A 16,889-nucleotide genomic window follows, 5' to 3' on the forward strand; every position below is an offset into this window, starting at 1 on the left:
TTTCCAGTATTTAATATGAAACTCTGGCTTTCTTTTACTGCTGCAGACATCAACCCCATAATAGCATCAGGTTTTTATTTCAAATCAGAATGTACAGTTGTTAAATACTTCCATAATTATAAACAATATAAACACACAAAGACCACACTATAAGCAAAAGACAAAGGGGGCATTGTTATGCGAGACCTTCAAAAATAAAAGTCAACACGACTTTGCCAAAGGAAAAAACAAACATCCATCCACCATTATCCATGCCGCTTTTCTTCAACACATTTTGAATTTGTATTTAATTAACATCAATCATCAGTCACATGCCAAATATTTAATATTACATACATGATCATTCAGATGTACAATATTTTTTTGTATAATATTCTGTATATTTATTTAGTATTCTGATTTACATCATTTACTGCATGATTTACTATGTGATTAAGAGGGGAAAAACTCACACAGATTTACAACATATGTGTTTGATATTTCTAGGACCCCAGCACTGGTTTATTTGTTATATGTATTTTTGTCTAATATTAGTATTCAGTAAAGGGACCAGGGACAGTGTCTGGTAGATCTTGTCCACATTGCTGAAGCCTGTGGTTTCCATACATCAAGGCTCATCAGTGCACATTAATGAACAAACATGTGAATAAAGTCATCTTTTGGTGCATTGTGTTTTTAGTTTGAATGGAAGAAACACACAGATGCAGTCCAGGTGCTACAAATCGGACAAAGTGCTACAAATCAAACAAAGACAAAAGAGTTGACAAGACTACTGTGCCGCAATCAGTTGTAGGCCAGCTTGCTGCTGTCCATTTGGGTGGGATGAGTGCATGGGGGACTTCCTCTCCTCAAGGCAAGTGTACACTATCAAAGCAGCAGTGGGAGCAAGTGTCTTTTAGGCGAACTGAGGCTTAAGTAAAGCAAGGATAATGTCCTTTTTCTATCCATTGGCAACCACGACTGAACAGGCGCTTCACACCTTTTTCAAATCAGCCCTATTACGCCCATGGTCTCCTCATTTGACACAAGAGGGCCAGGAGAGGCCGCCACAGGAAGCAGACACAATAATGTAAATGACCACCTGAAATAGACAGAGAGAAATAAGTTAATTTCCTATGGTCAACTCGTTTGTACATCACAATAGCAATGTCTTTACAGAAGCAATAGCTAATCTAATGTTGTTTAAATCTATGCTCCTGCAGCAATGCACAGTAAATGCTTATTTGTGGAGGATGCCACCCCAAAGCAGTCTCACTGATCCCGTTACATTAACCTTCATTTGATCTAAATGTATCTTATAAAAAACAACAACTCATCAACTAATGCATGTGCATGCATTATAGCTGACCACATTTTGTACTGATATTGATCGTGTGTCGATTGTGATACATAATGTTATTGAATTATCACCCAGCCTAGTGCAGGTACTACTTTGATGGTGCGTTTAAAATGTGCCGCAGTGTTAGTTAACATCCAGACAAACATAGCGCAAAGTCAAACACAATTAAATCTCATAAACAACCATATGAGCTACAGTTACTCACCAGGCACACAAAGACAACAACCAAGGTCAATTTGAGGTTTTTCATACACATGGCTCTGGCCAAATTACGACTTGTGGTCTTGAACGTGACAGACTAAATTAAAAACAGGAAAGGAATATCAGTTACTTTAATTAAACAGCTAGCTCTTATTAAGTATACACGGCAAAAAAAAGAAAGACAAAATACTTACAGAATCAACCAGATTTTCTGTCTTGTCAATCAACAACTCCAGTTTCTCACCTCTCCGAGCAACCAAATCTGCAAAACATATAAGGAGATAATAAAGATAAGATGTTTAACCTCACAAGTAAGCACACAACCAACATTCCCAATTTAATACAATAATTTAGACATGTTTAATTCAAGCTGAATAAACTGGAACAGCACTTTGTAGAACTCAACTTTCCGACAAGGCCCAATAATCCTAATTTGTATCAGCCTCTGAAAACAAAAAACAACTTTTAATTCATTTTTGGGGCATACTACACAACAAATGTAATCAAAATATTTCCCTTTTTTTTTTTTTAAATCACACTTCAGTTTAGCCCTCTAAACAAAAATGACACTTAAAAGATTACAAGATCTAAGTATCCTTGCTTTTTGTGAATTTGCAACACATATTCCATGTATTACTTTTACACGACCCCCGCACACCTGACAACTTGATGGCCAAAATGTAGACTAAATGTTATGCCCGGAAGCAGGTCTAGTTAGTCACACTGGCCAACTTTACATCATCTTCAAGTGGAGATATTCTTGCAATTCCTTAAAAACGTACATTACGTACGTCTATCACTTAGTATATGACTCTCCAGCCACATTGTAGGCCATGCGCCCCTCCTGCGCTGAATTTAAAGAGAATGTGAGGAGCCACTTCGATTGGCCGGGAAGCAAGTAGTCTGTGTTCCCACCCACAATAGAGCAAACACATGTTCACAAAAATAACAAAAGAAAGAAAACTCCAACGGTGCACACAGACCACGAGTTGTGCTAGACTTGTACCGGGTACAAAAATAGGGCCCCTGTGTCATGATAAGAAGACTGTGTGGTGAATAATAATAACATACAGGTACACTTAAAAGTTATGTGAAGTAAGAAAACTACGCTGTACCAACTCTGTAGAGGTGCTCTTTGCCTGGCCTGCTTTTACACACGCCCCCCTTCTAAGCGTGAACGTTTCCAAGTTTTCCCCACAGCACCCACTCCAAGTGGCCCGGGGAGGTGCGTTGTGCTTCTTGACTATCACCGCCTCCAGCGGGAGTCTCATAACCGCCCGCTTACCATGCAAACAGGCCAGGGTTGCCAGATACTGTGTTAAATATTCCTCACTGTGTAAACTGTTTACTTTATTATAAAATTGGGAGATTAGTGTGAGAAACGACCGAGCGAAAGCCATGCAGGAGATAGGGTTGATTTGGCAAGTATGGACTCTGTTCTGAGTCTTCAGGTATAAAGTTATGGTCGTACCAGTGCGTTAGCGTTTTATTTTTTGGCCACACATGGCAGTAGAGATACGAAATTTAATTTCTTCCATAGAGCCTCTTTCATTTGTTATTTTACAAAGATTTTTTCAGTTTAATTGATATTGTTGGGCAATATCTGAAGTTGCACATTCGTGTATGTTTTTTCACAATTTATGCTGTGATAAAAAACAAAATAAAACAGAAGTTACTCACCAAGTTACTTAGTACTTGAAGTTTGTTTCACTGAGTACTTGCTCTTGTTCAACCAATTATTGGAAGACTACTTTTTATTTGTACTTTAGTTATATTCATCTTAGGTATCAATATTCTTCCTTGAGCACATTTTTTACATACTCTGCCAATCTCTGACTGCTAGGGAAATAAATCCTTTGGCACTGCTATGCACAATACTTTTATTTTTTTCTTAAACAGTAACGGATTTTACATTACATTAGAAGTCAACTTCTAAACTCCGCCTGGCCGGGTAAAGACGTTATTATAAAAATGACAGTTTAACCATGGAATGAATTTTTCTGATTCATATCATTAATTAAAAACAAATCAGACATTGACTAACATGACAGATTAGATTGTGTTTGGTCTTGGAGGTGCCACAGTACATACAAACATAAGTAAAAAACACAACTCTCTACATTGAAGAGACACACACCTATGTTGCGGACCATAATGCCCTTCAGGTCATCCACTTGCATCTGTGTTTCAGTAAGCCGATCTGATCCCCGGGGGTCTGAATGGTGTTTCTGCACAGAAAAGTGCAAATAAAATGAGAACACACATACTGTAATTTGACTAATTTCTCGAAAACTTGCGGCAACATATGTCGCTTGGAAGCATTTCATATTTGTCTAGCCTAACAAAATGAATAAAATGCACATTCAGAACTGCTGAAATTACATCAGTGGTATTATAAATGAGATATGAAAGCTACACAAGTTTAGGTAAGATTTCCTTAACAGAAAAAAAGACAGCTAATAAATAATAAATAACTAAAGATACTCATAATATTGTTGTCATATTCACCATCTGGGCAGCCAGTGTAGCTGAAAATTCGCTATTCATGGCGTACGGCAGAGCTGTTTGTGCTCGTGATCCATATGTGGTCTGGAAGCGCCTCTTGACTTCACTGAGGAAGCTGAATGCACGGGATCTTTCAAAGTCCTTTTGCGCACACACAATGCATACGAATAAACAACACATTACAGCAACTGCATGTCTGTTTTGCAAAGTGGCTGAGATTTCAAGCAGGTTAAACAGAATATTAAATGATGACATGAACCAATACTTACATCATCGGTGATACACAGGTATATGATTCTGTCATGGCAGATGTAATGGAAGAGATAACTGAAAGATAAGAGGGTTTTAAAGAATATTATTTCATATTCTATCGCATACCCTGTGTTAAGAATACACAGCTGAAAACAAGAGTGACTCTTTCTTTCCAATGGAAGAAACTAATTTTTTTTTTTCCTTGTCAAAGTATTTGTTAGAGGGCACATAGTTTATATATGCCATGCTTTAGTCATTTAGTAACTGATTTGGTCACAAGTGAGAAAATACATAAAATTGTTGATCATTGTTTTTCAAAGCAAAAGTAGATGTTTAGAAATGTTTCATTTTGATTAAACACAACCATAATCCATCTGCTTTCATGGCGGACAACAAAAATCTAGTGTTGAGAGGGTGAAATTACAAGGATTTGAAATTAAACAAGGTCTTGAAACAATCAATTCTTATTTCTAATCAATTAGCTGTCAATGTTGCACCTCTAGTTCAATTAAAAAGCTCTATTTTTTTGTTTGACAACAGATAGGTGTCATTTTAAATTCTATTGACATACCGAGTGGTTGTGTGGGGGAAAAATACTAAACACAATAGATTAAACTATGTCCATATGGTCAATAAACTACCCAAGTGTAAACGTATGATTTTCTTTGTAAACAAGATGAATTGCAACTTAACTTTATAAACAATCGATACAAAATAGATAACAATGGATAGTTTACATTTTACAAACGATAGTACACACTAATCTGCAGGTATTCCCTAACATTGTCTGTACCTGCGTGAAACTAGTAGTAAATTGTGTAATTTGCGGTATGTCTACCCAATTCTTGTAAATGTCGATGCATAACTCAATCACTTGTAATGATTTTTACTTTTTCGGCGACACACACGCTAATGTGATACTTTAATGACAAGAGCCCAATGTGGAATTACTGGGTAAGGAGGATGCAACGTTTATGCATGTGCAGCAAATGTACACCTACCTGCCATGGCTGTATGTCAATTTGTTATTCTCGGATGGAATTTTGGCTAAGATCTGTTCAGTCACTTCGAGGAAGTTCCCGCCACACCATGCATGCTTGGCTAGGACGGTTGTTCCTCGAGCCACCACGGCAAATAGAATTGCCATGGTTGTAATTGGCCACAGATCTGTCAACACAAGAACATGAAAAGATCGGAGGAGACGAACCTGAAACATCCGTGTACAGTGTATGGAACTTTTTTATTTTATTTTATCAAGGATAACTGGCAATGTAAATGTCTGCCTTAACATTCGCATCAGATTGTGAATATCCAAACAGCAGGAGGTGAGTTGGCTGGCAGGAGGTACGCTACCACAAAGACAACACTAGGCATTACGCATTTAATGCTGATCCAAATATGCGCTAATAGCAATAGAATGTCATAATCAACACTTACTCCAAAACCTTGATTATAAGCGGTGTTCAATTAAGCACATTTACACGAAAGTCCAACATCTCACAAGACTTCCGCACCTAGCAAATCCCTTTCAAGTGACTTCTGCTTTGTAACAAGCAGAAACCATTTCACGGGTTTAAATGGGTAATGTAGTCCACTGTACGTGTCATAAATGTAAGCTCCGTATAATTGGTTAAATGTTTGACTACATTCATTGACTTCCTGTTTTGTTAGGGTTCTAATTACGTCATTGTATTGCGACAGTTTAAGCCGAGCTAAGCTTTCCCCTATTTTGTTCTAACAGGATATTTGGAGCTAATTTAAGCTTTAACATCATGTATTCAACTTTTAAATATTGACAAAATAAGACGATAACACAGCTTCAGTTAATCAAAATGTGTTTTTTTCTGCGTTTCACAGACAGTAAACAATTTACCCGACCGTTGCCTGTCAGACAAAATGCCGGGTTGAATTGTTTATTTACAGTGGCAGTGTAAACGTACAAGCATGGCTGCAGAAGGCGAGGAGAAACGAATTCTTGAAATGGTAAGATGATTTGACCATAACAAGCGGGGAGATTATTCAATTTGCAAACCAACTTTGAAAACAACTATGCCGCTCCCTCGGCAACCGCTTTAACTATAAACTGCACACCAAGATACAGTAGTAGCAACTGTGCCGGTTAGCAAGAGTTGCTACTATGCTATTACACGTGAAACATTCGTCATCAAAATCAAAACTACTTTTAATCAACATTTAAGCTTTTCACATTCCTGGTGATCTTAAATCTCCTTAACTCTGCCATGTCACGCAAACCACGTTTGTTTTTCTCTTTCTCTCTCGCTCTCTTTTATTCATTTACATTGTAGTCCAAAACGCGATGTGCTTTCCACTAGAGAGCGCTATTGTTAGATTTATAAAAACTGTATTATTTCCCCCAATGTGTTGTAGGTCCAAGCCGATGGTTCCGATGAGGGCAGTGTGACATTCGTGATGCATGAGGAAGACCATACCCTGGGGAACTCTCTGCGATATATGATCATAAAAGAGTCAGTGTTTTTGGCCAATTTTGTCTAAAGTAGTGTTTCATTAGTTTAAATCAAAAATTCACAATAATTTCACGTTTGCTTTTACCAGCGAGTCTGTCGAATTTTGCGGCTACACCATCACCCATCCATCAGAGAGCAAGATCAACTTTCGCATTCAGACACGAGGTAAAGGACACCCGATGGCAATCATTGTTTATTATAATAATTATTTAAAAAATATATTTTTGTTTATTTAACCAGACATGTGCAAATTGGAATATAGCAACAACGTAACCATTTTATTTGCATGTGCTACAAAACTCTACAAGCTTTCTGATACACATACATCTTATTTTTATGAAATACCATAATGGTCTTTTTTTTTCTAACCTTGATAGTATGTTTCAAAAGTTCCATGAAATGGCTCATTAAGAGCCATAAAGAGAAATATAATTTTTCACTCCACGTGGTTGGTTGGTTGGTTAGTTCATCGTTGGTTTATCGTTAGAGACCAGACAAACATGCAGGCCTACAAAGAGAGATGTGAGGAGTTTTTGTTTGTTTCTTTTTTGGGAGGACTGAGTTGAGATTGGCGATAACTTGCATCACTAGTTAAATTTCTTTTGCCTTTAGTGGAGCTTGAGCCATTTCGAAAACCCAATGAGCTGTAACCCCAGGATGTCTATATAAATGTATTTTATTGCTTCATCCTTGCTTACAGGCATGTGGTAGAATATAAATTGTACTTTTTTCTACATTGTATGCATAATAAAGGATAACAGAAACATTTACACGTTACATTTTACAGACATTGGGCTAGTGCAAATGCTAACCCATAGTTTTGTCAAATAGATATTTTTTATGGATTGTGACTTGATCAAGAAGAAAATTTCCCGTTGCTTTTTATACCCCACACATTCCACTTTCATGAAAGAGAGCAATGACTGCGCTTACAGAACAAAAAAATATATTTTTTCAACTGTGGTTTGATCACATGAATGATCTACGCAAAACTGTCTTGTAGTCTTTGGCATAAGGAAGGGATTCTTGAGGAATCCTTGGCCTCACGCTCGAGCTTTTGACCTTGTTAACAGTGACCTTTCCAGGAACAGGAAGAATGTGCCTAGTTTATTGCACTTTTTTTTTTTAGTCCTCTTATAATGTGACTGTGAAAATAGGTCAATTAGGTAACTTTTTAATCATTTGCATTGTTATACACTTACTTTTTCCATAAACATAAACAATCTTTTTTTTTTGTTACTTTCACATCTACAATGTCGACATTGGCTATACTGTAGTTTATATAGCTTTATTACAATTTTGCTTCAATTAGAATGTTGTATTTTGTGTGCATCACAAAAGGGCAAAGCAGAAACGTTTGACTTAATATGATAAGAGGATTTCAACTGATACCAAGTTACAAGTTCTGCGAGGTATCTTTATATCTGCGTTAGACTTTTTAGTATTAGAGAATTTACGGGTTCTAGGGTTAGTCACCATGATAAAACCTGACATAACGACACAGGTAAAATTGGATAAACATTGCAACACACATTCAAGTGTGAAAATAAATTACCCGGGGCAATTTACCCATTTAATACTAACATGTTAAATCTGTAAAACACATGGTGGGGCACTCAGCAATTCGAGGGTATGCAGTAATATCCATCCATCCATCCATCCATTTTCTTTACCGCTTGTCCTCACAAGGGTCGCGGGGGTTGTTGGAGCCTATCCCAGCTGGCTTCGGGCAGTAGGCGGGGTACACCCTGAACTGGTTGCCAGTCAATTGCAGGGCACACAGAGACGAACAATCATACTCATAATCACACCTATGGACAATTTGGAGTGTCCAATCAACCTGCCATGCATGTTTTTGGAATGTGGGAGGAAACCGGAGTACCCGGAGAAAACCCACGCAAGCACAGGGAGAACATGCAAACTCCACCCAGGAAGTCCGAAGCCCGGACTCGATCTCACGTCCTCAGCACTGGGAGGCGGACGTGCTAACCAGTCATCCACCGTGCCGCCTGCAGTAATATAACTCTAGATTTTTCTAATCAAATCCTCCACTTAAAGGCGGATGATTTTTGCTCTGTTCCCCTCCCGTCCTTATCTTCTCTGTTAGCTGACTTGGTCTTGAACAGTCTCCTTTGTTTAAAGCAGTGATTCTCAACCAGAGTGCCATGAGAAGTAATCAGTTATGCCACGGGAAATGATCCAATGTCAATTTCATAGTTCAGAACACGTGGGCAGCTTCATTAGAAATAGGCAAGCTGGCGATCATATTTGATGGTTTGTGAAGGGTGGTCAACACAAGAGTGAACTCTATTGTAGTTTGTATGAGATTTGGAACACTACGCAAATTGGATACCAACATGGAGAAGTAGACGGCTCGCCTTGAAGAATTGATTTGCCAGTTCGGCCAATTGATGCTTATTGGGAGGCCATTTCCTCACTGGTATCTGCTGTTGTTTTCCCCAGACGGAACTCCATCCGTAGAGCCTCTGAGAAGGGGCCTGACTGAGCTCCGGGATGTTTGTCAACATGTTCTCAACACTTTTGAGGTAAGCCTTCATAAACTTAAAGCTACTGAACATAGAATATTCAATGTCGAATCGCTACTGCCACAGACCCTTCTTCACATACACACCGCGAGGGCGCGGGAAATTCAAACTCAAATCCAGCATGAAATCTATTGGCCAGAGGCTTGCAGGAGTACCCATTGTGAACAGCTAAGGCGTTAATCTGCTAATGAGAAGACATTTCAGTCATAAATGGTCAAATAAAAAGGCTAGTGTAAAGATATTTTTGGGGGGAAAAAGTTCCATATTGCAGCTTTAAACTCAATAAAGGCAACATTAGAAAAACAGTTTGCAAACGGAGTCTTGGAACAAATTAAGTTTGGGAAGTGGTAATGTGCAACTAATTAATCGGGCAAGTCACTGATGTTTAGAGAGTGAATCTGATATGAAACAACTAATGTCTTTATGTGCCCTGTGATTGACGGGTGACCACTCCAGGGTGTAATTTGCGTTTCACTCAAAATCAGATGGGATAGGCTACAGCAACCCAAAACAGGATAAATGGTATAGAAACCATATGGATAAAAAAAAACCTGTATGACCTAACCTCGTCGGCAGTATACACCGCACATATGATCCCCATGCCTTGCTTCACAAAGTACAGCTCATGAGCTAATCTGCTCAACTCCACAGCTGGTCATGACAGGCTCTTTCTTTTGGAACATTCATTTCTGAGTGTGATCCAAAATGTGCCAAAATCTTCAGATCAGAAAGACTTGTTGGCGGCTTGGCGGGAATGTCGCATCACATGTCCAATGTATGCAAAGACGAACTTTGAAGTGGTTCGGTTTATCGTCCAATCAGAGTACTTTGATGAAGCAGAAATAGTCACGAAACGAAAGTGCATGATTTTCAATGCGTGACCTAAAAAAATGAATACTTTACTTGAAAAACAAGTAGCGCCTTTGTTTAACTGAGGTCAGCTAAGACAGTCAAATAAGACATAAAGCACTTGTGTTTATAAGCGTCTACATTTGAGCAATTTCCTAAAGCAACAGAGTAATACATATGTTTTTATTTATTTTTTATTGAACATTTAAATATAAACAAAACAAAACGCATTACAAGTATAAAATCAAAGTTGAAGTAAAAAAGAAAAGAAAAACAAGAATAGGAAGAAAGAAAAGAGTTTATATGTTCATATGTTTATAAGCAATAAAATAAAGTGGAAACTCAGCAGTTAAACGCCCCCAAAGTGGTGTAATTAGTTTGACCACCAATATTTTCTGGAAAAATAGAGTCAAAGTCAAAAGCATCACACTGAACTTTAAGGAGATCTGGCCAACTTGTAGATATTTGTAGAGACACCGTTGTTTTCTCCATACCCCCCCCCCCCTACTAGTCAGAAGCTTACTAACAGAAAGCACTACTTCATTCAACAATACCTATAAAGCACCCCTAGGTGGCAATGTTGCCCTGCAAATAACTTTTTGCTGGCCATTACGTTTCAGGCGTTTTATTTAATGTAATTTTTACAGTGGTTCACTTTTCTTTGTTTAAATATTTAAATACGCTAAATATTATTTACCTTTTTCGTAGAACCAATTAAGGTCTTGTGGTGGTGATGTTGGATTGAGCCTGACACAATAAATGCACTTCTGAATTTAGAACTCAAGATTCAACCAACATGGAACATACACATGCTGGTCAGAAAATTAGAATATCAAGGAAAAGTCCCTTATATTTTAATAATTTGTTTCAAAAAGTGAAACTTTTATGTCACATTAGTTCACCACACAAAGTGATTTTTTTACACCTTTATTTGTTTCAATTTTGCTGATTATGGCAGAAAGACACAAAAATAAAAATCCAGTGTTCCATTAGAATATTGTGACACAGCTCAACATTGTAGGATTTGGCACCTGCCCACAGAGCCAATACCTGCTTTAATAGCCATGGAATAACAGCACTTGGTTGGCTGACTTAAACCCTATTGAAAATTGATATTGTATTGCCAAGAGGAAGACGAGGGAATAGGAACCCTGAAATTCAAACGACCTAAAGGCCAATATCAAAGCAGTAAAAGCCTGAACTGTGGCGGCCTAACAAAGTACTGAGGGCATATGACTTCTGTTTGAGATCCTTTTTTGTTTGTCACATGAAATATTCTAATTTTGTGTAACACTGATTTTATTTTATGTTTTACTTTTGTGTCTTTCTGCCATAACCATTAAAATTGAAACAAATAAAGACTTGAAATATTTCACTTTATGTGTGGTGAACGAATGTAACATGTAAGTTTCACTTTTTTAAACAAATTATTGAAAGACTGCGATTGGCTGGCAACCAGTTCAGGGTGTACCCCGCCTACTGCCCGAAGCCAACTGGGATAGGCTCCAGCACCCCTAGCGACCCTTGTAAAGACAAGCGGTTAAGAAAATGGATGGATGGATTATTGAAAGAAATGGACTTTGATCCTCGATATTCTAATTTTCTGACCAGCAAGCTTCATCGTGCAGTTCAATTCCTGTCCTGTAGGTGGCATTAACACACATTACAGCAGTCATGGGCAAACCCCGGCCCGCGGGCCAAATACGGCCCGTTATGCGTTTCAATCCGGCCCGCCGAATTTATCCAATAAGGCTAGAAAAAAATGCATTATTTTTATTTTATTTTTTTTGTTCAGCTCAGTGGGCCGAGTGGTTAGAGTGTCCGCCCTGAGACTGGGAGGTCGTGGGTTCAATTCCCGGCCGGGTCATACCAAAGACTATAAAAATGGGACCGATTGCCACTCTGCTTGACACTCAGCATTAAGGGTTGGAATTGGGAGGTTAGATTTAGGTAAGGTTTTATGGCGTTATTTCGCTTCTTTAATTACGAGGGCGCAGAAAATAAAATCGCTGGCGCGGTCTCACGTAAAGTGAAGGACTGCTGTGAGTGACGGCTGCAGCTGGAGAACGCGCTCTCCAGCTGCAGCAGTACGAGCAGTGGATGACTGGTGTTGGGATCCACTTCCCTCAGACTCCTGTGCAGATTATGTTTTACACCAGAGTCACTGCTGTGTAACTTCTACACACCCGGAAAATATGATCACTGGGTCTCACTGATAAGCTCGTTTACGCACAGAAAGGGGACAGAAAGATACGCAGGGCACATTCATAACAACGTTTGCAATTTATTAAAATAAACGGGAGAATGACAGTAAGCTTAACTCAAGATAACTGATTCATAAAATACAATTCTTCCTGGATTTGGACATTTACAGCAGGAGACGGCAGGGTTTTGTGTTCAACACAGCAATAATGTCCTGATAGTCCAGAGAATCGGTCAATTCTTTTTTGAAAGAAAGCAGGGACAAAGAGTTCAGTCTATCAGTCAACATTGTGGCACTGTTGCGTGTTTTGATCCTTTTGACAGCTGAAGATAGTCTTTCTACGTGTTGTCATAGGTGAGGTGAGGAGCGCGCATGCAGGAGACTGTTGATATTGGTGAATACATCCCCGGGGCGTGCGTCGAGCACTTCTATGAGCGTTTCCTCGTTGGCTTTTGGCTTCTTTTTGAGCTGCTGCACAAACACCGTGTGCTATGCGTCCCCCACGGAGATGGAAAAGTGGTCAGAGACGGATTGGATGTACGCGCTTTGTCCTCAGCGTGTGACAGGCAGCAGCGGCTATCATGCAGCCGCATGTGTCACACGTACTGTGGGCCCGGGTTAAAAATGGGTGGGCCAATGGAAAAAAATTCTTTAACTTTACGCCTTGAATTAAAATCTATTAATAATAGATGCAGTCACCAGGTTTGACAGATCACAGTGTATGTGCTATTATAATCTATTTACATTTCTCCTCCCACTTTGCCAAATAGTGTGTAAATGCCGCATCTTGCATATTCATTGAGGCAAACGTACTACCTGGATTAGGGCTATTTTATAACAATCATAATAATAATAATAATACATTTCATTTAAAAACAGCACCTTTCAGAACAACCAAGGTCACTTTACAAAGCATAAAAACACAGCAAAAGTTGAGCTAAAACAATAAAAACGAAGCTATTGGAAAAGCTGTTTTAAATAAGTGGATTTTGCACATTTGAAAAACGCAGTCCTTAGTGCTTAGTATAAGTAAATTGGGTTGTACATTTATCTGTGTGTTTTTACTGTGCTATGAGGTCCAAATGCTCCTGGTCCGGCCCATCTGTCAAAATTTCAAACCCATTGTGGCCCGCAAGTCAAAAAGTTTGCCCACCCCTGCATTACAGTAACCCCTCACTTTTTGTGGAGAATAGGGACCCCCTGATGTGAGGGGGAGAGGGACATGAGTGTTTGACCCCCACCCCCCAAACATTTTGTAGTTAAAACCATAAATACACTTTGATAACTAAACGCTGAAATATCAAGTCATTTAACTCATACCCCTAAAAGTAACAATTTTATTTTTATTTTTTTAAATTTTTTTTTTGGGGGGGGGGGGGACTCTCTGTAACACTCAGGCTAAACTTAGTTCCTCCCTAACATCTGATAATACTAACCAACAATTATCATACATCTTGTTCTATATTTGGTTTGGGTTTAAGTTGCTTATATTAACTCATTCACTGCCATTGACGGCTCTAGACGTCAAAAATCCATTTGAACTATTTCTATTAGTTTAAATTTTGTTTTAAAGTTTTTTTTTATTGTACATTTAGAACAGATATAAAATTTGCGATTAATTGTGAGTTAACTAGTGAAGTCATTTTAATCGTCTGACACCCCTAGTTTAAAATGATCTTTTTTTAATATATAATAATAATAATAATCAAGTAATCATTTTGAGCCATTTTTTAAAATGTAAAACTGTCCAAATCCTCTGATTTCAGCATATCAACTGTGACTGATTTGTGTAGTCCTTCATTTAAAAAAAGAAAAAAGAAGAAATGATTATTGAAAATTAGGGGCGTCAGGCGATTAAAAGTTTTAATCTTAATTAATCGTATGACTTCACTCGTTAGTGCACGATTAATTACAAATTTGTTCTAAATGTACAATGAAAAAAAATCTAGTTTTTCATAAAAAATGTTAAACTAATAGAAATAGTGCAAATGGATTTTTGACGTCTATAGCCGCCAATGGCAGTGAATGAGTTAATTATATATGGGGACGGTGTGGATCAGTGGTAGAGTGGTTGTCTCACAACCCAGAGGTTCGATCCCATGCCGTTGTGACCAGTATCATTGAGCAAGATACTGACCTCGCCCAGTTGCACCTGATGCTGCGCCATCAGAAGGTGAATGAGTAGTCAAATCAATGTCAAGCGCTTTTCAGGGCCTTGTAAGGTGGAAAAGCGCTATATAAATGAAGCACCATTTACCATATTGCTACTAAGCCTTTGTGCCGTGACTGCCTCGTGTTCGATTCAGGAATCACTGTCACCTTCCTTTAGAGTCAGGCTGTCAGCGAACACTGCGCTTAGCTTGCGCTGTTTGAACCCATGACAGAGCCTCTCAGCAAGAGGCTCTTGTGTCCGTGTCTCAACTCAAGCTGAATGTTCTGTTCTGTTCTGGTGTTCCAGGCAAGAGTAAAAGAGTTCAAAGAGAAGCAGGAGCAACCCATGGAATGAAGACCATCAAGCAAAATGCGATAACATCATATCTTCCTGTGTATATACAGTATTTCTTTTTTATATATTAAGTATAGTTTTATACAGAAAGCACAATGTGTTCAAAGTATTTACAGTCCACGTTTTGTGAGCAAAAGCTGCTATTTTTTTTCTTGACCCTATTTCCTGATTTGTTGGCTTGAGGAGTGAAAACATTAAACTTCAGAACACAAATAAATGTTCAGTGTCAACACATTGTTTCCTTTTTGTTTTCATTGTTCAACTCCTCCAAGACTGCAGTATACATCTGTAATATGTGCCCTCATAACTCTTCATGTATCAACCCTGGTAAAGATTTTCCAAAGCACGTAGTCCTCGGAACACAAAATTGTTTGCATCTGTCCGTTTGAAGAGGTGTTTGACATATGAAGCAAACTTTGGATCTTAAGCCTACATAATTGGCTAAAGAATTTGGCTTGAGTTGTTTTGCCTAGACAGGCAGAAAAAAATGAGGGTATTGAAGTGTAAATGATAGCATGTACGTTTTTGGGGGTTGATCATATCCGTCTGTCATTCACATATAAAAGCATGGCTGCGTGTGTGGTTGGCAGCTTTGGGAACAATCGTCAACACATTAGATTTTTTTCAGAAAGGAATTTATATGCTGTAGCAATTATCTTGTGTTTCATTTTAGCCATGCTCAGGAAACATTTAAACAGGACAAACTGCCTGCATGTAGCTTGCATAGTTATTCTGTGCTATGATTCCAATTATAAACGTATACTTTATACTTTATACCAGGGGTTTTCAAACTTTTTACAGTCAAGAACTTATAGGGGAGAAACCCCCGCCCCAAACTAAAAAATAATTTCGTCAACACACATTTTTCACCGCACTAAAACTAGACTAGACTAGACTAAAACCCTCATTAATAAACAATAAGTGGGACTAAATCATTATGCTTTTTTGTCGACTAATGAACATGAAACGAAAATGTACTCCACTTCATAAAAACTGGACTAAAGTCTATGGACATATAGTTTATGAACAACAACGAGACAAAAATGATATGATTTTGTCAAATCTTGTCTCTGCTAATCTGTCACTATACACCCCTTTTTAAATCTTCAGCTAGCCAGTGCAACATGCACGAACACATGGGACACACAGGAGGAGGATTCGTGGTGAAAGGTTAAAAGAAAATTATAGTTACGACTAGACTAAAACCCTCATTAATAAACAATAAGTGGGACTAAATCATTATGCTTTTTTGTCGACTAATGAACATGAAACGAAAATGTACTCCACTTCATAAAAACTGGACTAAAGTCTATGGACGTATAGTTTATGAACAACAACGAGACAAAAATGATATGATTTTGTCAAATCTTGTCTCTGCTAATCTGTCACTATACACCCCTTTTTAAATCTTCAGCTAGCCAGTGCAACATGCACGAACACATGGGACACACAGGAGGAGGATTCGTGGTGAAAGGTTAAAAGAAAATTATAGTTACAACGTAACATTAATCAAACGACTATAACGTTCCAACAATAATGTTAATCTGACCGCTAACAAATGCTAGCTAACTAAACTAGCTCGTAACATGGAGCCATGGTAGCCACTTGATGATATACTGTAGTTGTGTGTGAAGTTTTTTTTCAACAAAAAGATGAGAACATTTTATGTGAAATAGTACATAATCTGCTACCACAAAAAAATAGATAATATATACAGGGGTTAAATGATTGTCCTGGCTAAAACTAGACTAAAATATTGGCATTTTTTGTTGACTAAAACTAGACAAATAAAATTATGTTTTCTTGGACTAAAATGCCAGGTTTATAGTCGACTAAAAATGGACTAAATAAAAAAACGCGATGAGGTTAAAGGAGGGGTCTTAAGTTTTCACTCAGAAATAAACACTGGAAGTATACACATGAAATTCTTCTTAATCAACACTTATGGGCTTCTGTTATTGTGTGGTGGTGATTTTGTGTACCCACCCACCAACCAACTTCC

The 16,889-nt window shown here is 38.1% G+C and overlaps 2 protein-coding genes across 2 annotated transcripts; one reads left to right on the forward strand and one right to left on the reverse strand.

The window, feature by feature from the left end:
• Nucleotides 1-61: 61 nt before the first annotated feature.
• On the reverse strand, nt 62-5,898 carry sybl1 (synaptobrevin-like 1). Its single transcript, XM_077578720.1, has 8 exons — nt 5,735-5,898; nt 5,299-5,464; nt 4,315-4,372; nt 4,049-4,186; nt 3,678-3,768; nt 1,735-1,802; nt 1,545-1,637; nt 62-1,081 (listed from the first exon to the last, which is right to left on the reverse strand). Exons 2-8 carry the CDS (start codon nt 5,442-5,444, stop codon nt 1,016-1,018), a joined length of 660 nt encoding a protein of 219 aa, XP_077434846.1. The 5' UTR covers nt 5,445-5,464; nt 5,735-5,898; the 3' UTR covers nt 62-1,015.
• On the forward strand, nt 5,481-15,119 carry polr1d (RNA polymerase I and III subunit D). Its single transcript, XM_077578721.1, has 6 exons — nt 5,481-5,622; nt 6,155-6,280; nt 6,686-6,783; nt 6,872-6,948; nt 9,247-9,329; nt 14,840-15,119. The coding sequence occupies exons 2-6, from the start codon at nt 6,242-6,244 to the stop codon at nt 14,885-14,887; spliced, it is 345 nt and encodes a 114-aa protein (XP_077434847.1). The 5' UTR covers nt 5,481-5,622; nt 6,155-6,241; the 3' UTR covers nt 14,888-15,119.
• Nucleotides 15,120-16,889: the final 1,770 nt, after the last annotated feature.

This window comes from Vanacampus margaritifer, chromosome 10 (assembly GCF_051991255.1).
Source record: "Vanacampus margaritifer isolate UIUO_Vmar chromosome 10, RoL_Vmar_1.0, whole genome shotgun sequence".
In the NCBI taxonomy this organism is placed as follows: domain Eukaryota; kingdom Metazoa; phylum Chordata; class Actinopteri; order Syngnathiformes; family Syngnathidae; genus Vanacampus; species Vanacampus margaritifer.

Coding starts and splice junctions, on each gene's coding strand:
- polr1d (XM_077578721.1), top strand. CDS start 6,242: ATGGCTGCAGAAGGCGAGGAGAAACGAATTCTTGAAATG. Junction 6,281..6,685: donor AGAAACGAATTCTTGAAATG/GTAAGATGATTT, acceptor AATGTGTTGTAG/GTCCAAGCCGATGGTTCCGA. Junction 6,784..6,871: donor CGATATATGATCATAAAAGA/GTCAGTGTTTTT, acceptor TGCTTTTACCAG/CGAGTCTGTCGAATTTTGCG.
- sybl1 (XM_077578720.1), bottom strand. CDS start 5,444: ATGGCAATTCTATTTGCCGTGGTGGCTCGAGGAACAACCGTCCTAGCC. Junction 3,769..4,048: donor CTACACTGGCTGCCCAGATG/GTGAATATGACA, acceptor TTTTCTGTGCAG/AAACACCATTCAGACCCCCG. Junction 1,638..1,734: donor CAGAAAATCTGGTTGATTCT/GTAAGTATTTTG, acceptor TTTTTAATTTAG/TCTGTCACGTTCAAGACCAC.